The 6,374-nt window shown below is 31.8% G+C and overlaps 1 protein-coding gene across 1 annotated transcript; it reads right to left on the bottom strand.

Annotated features, from left to right (window-relative positions):
• Positions 1-15: 15 nt before the first annotated feature.
• Positions 16-5,045, bottom strand: LOC124530835. The gene is made up of 4 exons (XM_047105162.1): positions 4,822-5,045; positions 2,423-2,745; positions 1,395-1,736; positions 16-885 (listed from the first exon to the last, which is right to left on the bottom strand). The coding sequence occupies exons 1-4, from the start codon at positions 4,830-4,832 to the stop codon at positions 191-193; spliced, it is 1,371 nt and encodes a 456-aa protein (XP_046961118.1). The 5' UTR covers positions 4,833-5,045; the 3' UTR covers positions 16-190.
• Between the last annotated feature and the right edge of the window lie 1,329 nt (positions 5,046-6,374).

The following is a 6,374-nucleotide window of genomic DNA, read 5'->3' as shown; positions in this document are numbered from 1 at the left end:
TTATTCAGTGTACTCCTCTAAAGTATTTAAGTTTTGCACTGATTAACAATAATTATTATCGTTTCCTTAACTTAAAGGAACAAATTTCTTCTATCGAAACACAAACATTTCTTAAATAATAATTACAGATAAAATAACAAATCTATTTACAATATACAACAAGTATGTACAAATTAAATAAAAAATACTATTATAATAATGAACTAAATGTGTTTACTGTTTGGGAGGGATGCACGTCATAATATTGCTTGCATTCGGGCACTTCGTGCGTGTTGAAGGCACAATCGGAATAGTTCCACCCTTGCATATCTAAGTTATTCTGCACGCAGTCTTGTCCGTATCTGTAATACCGCTGGTCTTGCATCTCCATGACCGGCGAAGGATCTCTAACGTGTTCCATTGGGTAGTACTGAGCCTCTTCGGGGTAATATGTTTGGTGGACATAAGATTGTTGATCACAATACGATTCGGCTTGTTGGTAGTGATTACCAAATAATTCGGGTGAAGGTGTTTCGCTAGATTCCGAACCACCTGCGGCCCGTTGCCATTCCAACCAGTACGCATCTTCGGGTCTGGAATTTTCACTGTTTAGGTCCGCGAACGTGGGTGGAGATTCAAGCGTATTTTCCTCGATTGGAAAGTCGAGACGGATCGGTTGGTCGAGTTGGAATATCTCTTCTGGATGGAAAATGTCATCAGCGGGTAACGCGTTTGGATCGTAAGTTTGATGTTGGGGAAGTGATTGCGCTGGTTGCGTAGGAGGCACGTAAGCTGTGTAGGGCTGGTGTTCCGTCGGGGTCCATGCGGCAGCTGCGTAGGGCTCCGCTGCTGTTTCGGATCGCCATCGGCAATTGCACTCGAACGGTCCACACGTACAAGTAAGAGCTATTAACAATTAAATTGAGAGTTAATAAAAAAATATTTTCTGTAAGTATAACATGTCTGAAAACTACATTTATTAACAACTTGAAAATTTTAACTTAGAACGACTTTGAATACTACTAGTACCTTTTTAAATGAAAATTGAGAAATCACAAAATAATTCGAAAATATTTACAACAACACTATTTAAAACAATACAGTAAGAGATTCCAATTTGACGACAGTTTATTCAATAATTAATCTTAAAAGATCATGTCGTTCTAACAAATTTCGGTTATCTATCGGCAAATCTAAAGAGAGATTATTGGGTGGAACGGCAAATCTGACACGACCAGAAAGAAAGTTTAGGCGTAAAACCGACGGCTTTACGTGCTCTCTGAGTCACAGGAGTACACCCTTCCAGCTTCATGATTCAAGACAATTACTAAGAATTCTTCGGCTTTGAACCTAGGTCATTTTGTATAACACGTAAAACTAACACTTAACAAGAAATAAATACGTATATTACTTACTTCTTTGGTTATCAGGAATAAGCGGCGGTGGTTGTGGGTGGATGTTGATTTTTTGTTGCATGTGTTTATCTGGTTTGACAGTTAGTATTTTGTCGGCTATTGCTGCGTCTCTAGCGAGTAGTAAGGCGAGGCCGCGGACTCTTCTGCCTGCACCGAGAGATCTTCGTACTTCACTGGCTCCTTTGGCTTCCGGTCGCGGGTGGTCATGAGAACCTTTCGCTTGAAAAAAGATGGCGTGTTCGGTGTGACGCCAAAAATGTGTTACAGGGTAGCCACAGTGACCTCGGCATGGTTGAACTTCTAACCGTCCGCCGTTGCAAAGTCTGTTAGGACAGGGTTTACCTGAAATAAAAATAATGATCAGTTTTGGAACAACAATAAAACTAGTATTTATGTTCCTATAAAAGCATATCTGATATAGACATATACTTTTAATTTTTTTAATTGTTGTTATAGATATTAAGTTTGTATCATAGTTTTTTTTAATGTAGACGTAACGGCTTTAAACTCTTTTATTACCTTATAGCTTTTTTGTATAAAAACAATATAGCGATAGCTTAGTATTAGCATGTTATTAGCTATAATAAATTAGGCCTATTGATATTTAGTACTTATTAGTAATGTCAATATTTATGATTTACGAATGGTATTACAATATTATTTACTTTTGAATCATAAAAACCTGTTATATTAAATAAAGAATAAAAACGTTCCAGTAAAACAGTATGAGTATAAATCTGGTTATTAAAAATTAGTATTATCGATCAAGAGCAATAGCTTGCCATTATTTGAAAATACTTTTTTTTAATAATTCGGAATGACAATTATTATTATATAATTAACTGCTACGTTAATTTAGTAGGTAAGGACTGCAAACATTCAGCTAAAAATAATGTGACGTGTAATTATACTGAAAATTTCTATTTTTAATAATATTTTTGAGTTGTTTTTCGTTTATAATTATCAACTATAACTGTTAAGGATTAAATACACTTATGGCGGCAAAAAAACAGTGTATAAATTATTACCTTGTTGCTTTTTCCTCGCTTTATCACATATAGCCGGTCTCAGATGAACTCTCGATCCGTCCGGTAGTCGGCAACGAGTGGAGCAGACGAGCACACCGAGGCAGCTTTTCTTCAATATGTGTACGTTGTGATTATTTGTATTCCTCATGGCCCAGCCTGAGGCGTGTCGCCTCGCCTCCTCGCAGCCGGGCGGGTACACGCGACGTACGTGCCCGTCGCACCACTCGCCGAAAGTATCGAAACTTGTGACCCTGGGGACCACGGCGTCGTTGATGTCCCATTCCGCTGTTGCTGGTCCTTCAGACATATCCGCTCGGCTTGTGCTGTAATATACATCTTAATTGAATAATACTGGCTTATTTTCATTATAACCGCATAAATCTACTTTCCGAACCGGTGGTAGTTTCACTTAATTGTTAATTGACGATTCAAAAGTGCTTGTAAAAGCCCACTCGAATAAAGTTTATTTTGATTTTGATTTTGACTTTTAAATAGTATTTTGATTAATTAGATAATAATTCAAATGTTAAATGAAACATTATAAATCTTACTATAATTGGCATAAAATAAAAAAAATATAGTAAGTAGTAAATATACAACAATTTACTACATAACATTCATGTATTGAAACATTAAATATACATAGCGAATGTTAAATAGTATGTAACACCAGAGAAAGCTCCCCTTCCCAAGCTCGTTAAGGCCAATTGCTACAGAATTGCCCACTGAAGGGGCTGACGCTAATTGGATAAATCGCTTTTTAAAAGAAATTCTTGTAAAGAAGGAGGAGGGCCGCTGTTTGTTGTAGCATGTTGCCAGTAAACAAACTAAAGAATTAAGATATACGCCGATCTAATAAATATAGTAACAGAAGTACGAATGCAAATTTTAATTGTTTTTTATTCAGACTGACATTGTTACTATTTTTGTTTCTTGATATAAAGGTTTAGTTGATAGCTTTCATTACAATGGTAGTTTTCTTTTAGATTCATTAGATGTTCATTTTAAAATTTGTTTTGATAAAATTCGTTTAGCTGAAGTTATTTCTCTTATTCTTAACATTGTATTAAAGTTATAAGTGATTAGTTATATATAGTTATAAAAAAATATTTTAGAAATAATTCTCTTTATATTAAAAAAGAAGGACATTAGAATACGATGTACGAGTTTATTTAAGTGAAAGTTCTTAATGCTCCACGCTATTATTCAGAAGCAATAGACGCGTCACGGTTTCAATAGGCTTCAATTAAATTCAATTGGTGTCCCTCCAACACCTACCACAATTCACCCCAGCTTGGATGTTGTTAGCATTCCATTTGCCGTAAACAGATTATAAATTTATTTGTCTATAGACAATTATTTTTTTACAATAAGTTTTTTTTTTTTTATATTACATTTTGATATTCGACGTTTTGTTTTTTAATACCTATTGTTGTGATGGGTATTTACGTCATCGAATCGTTTATTATTCTAGTAATAATAATCGCTAATAATCAGAATTAATAATAAATACACTTTTATGAAATTTAAGCCGTTTGAATGTCTTGAGTAATTAACTAAAAATATGTATTTATTTTATTTTTTGAATAATTTTATTGAAAAATAATTAATATTTTTTTTGTTATAAAATCAAACTATGTTTTTTACAACAAGTATTAAAAGGTAAATTTAAATAGTATGCAGAATATTACATAAGTTTTATCATCATAATTATAGATGATAATTTAATTTTTCAATTAAAAGCTGTATTTTAATTATTTTAGAAAGTATCGGTTTAAATAACCGAATGTTCACTAAAGAGAAGATATTAGTGAATGCAAAATTTATTTCATCTATTCATATTACAATGGGATTTTTATAAAAGATAATTCTTCCAGAAACTTTTAAATAACTAGTCACTATTTGCAAAATATCTGAATTAAATAATATGAAAACGATATAATCAAGTATACAATTAAGAGGTAGATAAGCAATTTTGTTGGATATAGATAGTATATAAAACTTTTTATTTTAAACTCCAAACTCCACCAATATCTCTATATAATTTTATATATGAATTTGTTTAATTTACGTAATATATTATATAAGGATTTACTCAATATTTTTTTAGGTTCAGTGATCTCATTGTATATTGAAAATAGTTATAATAAAATATGATTGTTATATAAAATATCTTTTATATAAAAAGCTTATTTGTATCAAAAATTAAAACAAAAATTACTATAATTGCGTACATTAAACCTTCATACGAACAGGCTGAACAGCCTTGTTCAAATTATATTGATTTTAAAAAAAAGTACATTTACAATTACATATTACCAATTCTTCAATACAATAAAGTAAAAAGTTTAAAGTTTAAAGGTATATACATTTTAGTATAACAATGTAGGTATACTTACAGGATAACCATCTCCGAAAAAAGCAATGTTGTATTAGCACAATAGTCGTTCTCGTTCTACGATATAAACATCAAGCACAGTCCACAAAGCACTATAAACACAATCTTTGATCATAAAAATGATTCTATATGTATTTTGTTGTTTCGTTTAACATACGCACAGTTTGTGTGTCATGTAGCACACGCATTGAAAGCTCATAGCTCACTGACTTTAACAACAAAAATAAACATGGGGTTGATTTCTCCCACCATTTGAGTGAGGTGGGGTATTCATATACGCCAATGGGATCGTTCCATTCGCACGACTCCTCCTCCTGGCCAATTCGGACCAATCTGATCGCGTTTCTAATCAACCAATAGCAGTTTTTGGATTAAATAAGTTTACATTTTCAGGAAAAATCGTGATGGGTAATTTCAGTGACACTTTACCTACTTGCATATTGTTTGCGAAAGTATTGATTTTTGTTTAGCATTAAATTTGTACATTTGTAACGGGAAAATAACAAACAGAATATTTTTCTACATAGATAAATTTATTATAATTTTATTCTTTTAATTAAAGAATAGTTATAAAATGTGTACAATATTTTTATATTTCAATACTTGAACGTATATCATGTGAAATTTTTTAAGCAGTTAAATCCATTAGGTTGGTAAGCTGATAGAATTTTATCTTAATTTTATCTGGATCAGGTTACGTTTGAGTTCTAGTCTGGTATAAGTAGAATAGTTGACATAATGACATTAATACTTAAAATTGCAATGCTAGGCCTAATATGTGGAATGTGCCAAAGGGGAATTGTTAGTTTTGTTTTCATAAACTTGAGTATTGGATATACCTATAAGAAAGAATGTAAAGTTTCTAAATACCTATTATTAAATAAATACAAATATACTAAACATCATATACCTATAGTTTTAAGGGAGATTGCCATTTGTACCGAAATCGAGTCCAAAATTTTAAGTGTTAATCATTTAAAATTTAGGACACCTCTCTTATTCTTTCGATTGATTTAGATTTGGTGTGAAATAAATAATTGCTCAATGGAGGAAAATAATTGCATATAACACTTTTTATTAAAAAATAACAGGAAATTCCCCTCCACTACTGCTGGGTACATTTGTGGAATATTTTTATGTTATTATATTCTTCGATACCTTTATTACCTATTGATAGACTATTATGTACTTGTAGAAGGCATAATATAAGTAGGTACTACTGCCGCTAATTTAAAAAAAAAACACTTCGCTAGGAGTTAATTAAATTATATTAAAATTTTCTTTATTAAATTAATATATAAAAAACAATTATACTTTTTTCTAATCACGACGTAATTGACTTTTACACGTAATCGGTCCAGTAGTTCAGGGTTTGTTTGAGTGATATTCTTTAAAGAACATCGGATTCGGTTACAACGGCATTCCATAGAGCAACCAAATAATCTAGAGTTGTACATAAGTATGTATGAAAATTCTTGTGCACTCTTATAATCCGATGAGAGGGTAATCTGATGTGATCGGTGAGTATAATGAGAGCAGTCGTAACATAATAAA

Source organism: Vanessa cardui, chromosome 7, assembly GCF_905220365.1.
Source record: "Vanessa cardui chromosome 7, ilVanCard2.1, whole genome shotgun sequence".
NCBI lineage: Eukaryota > Metazoa > Arthropoda > Insecta > Lepidoptera > Nymphalidae > Vanessa > Vanessa cardui.
Note: the sequence above shows the minus strand (reverse complement) of the source record. Positions and strands in the feature narration are given on the sequence as shown.

Bases quoted from the DNA above. Each gene is read 5' to 3' on its own strand.
- LOC124530835 (XM_047105162.1), bottom strand. The intron at 1,737-2,422 runs GTAATAATTTAT...TTTTTATTTCAG, and splicing joins AGCGAGGAAAAAGCAACAAG to GTAAACCCTGTCCTAACAGA. The intron at 886-1,394 runs GTAAGTAATATA...AATTGTTAATAG, and splicing joins TATTCCTGATAACCAAAGAA to CTCTTACTTGTACGTGTGGA.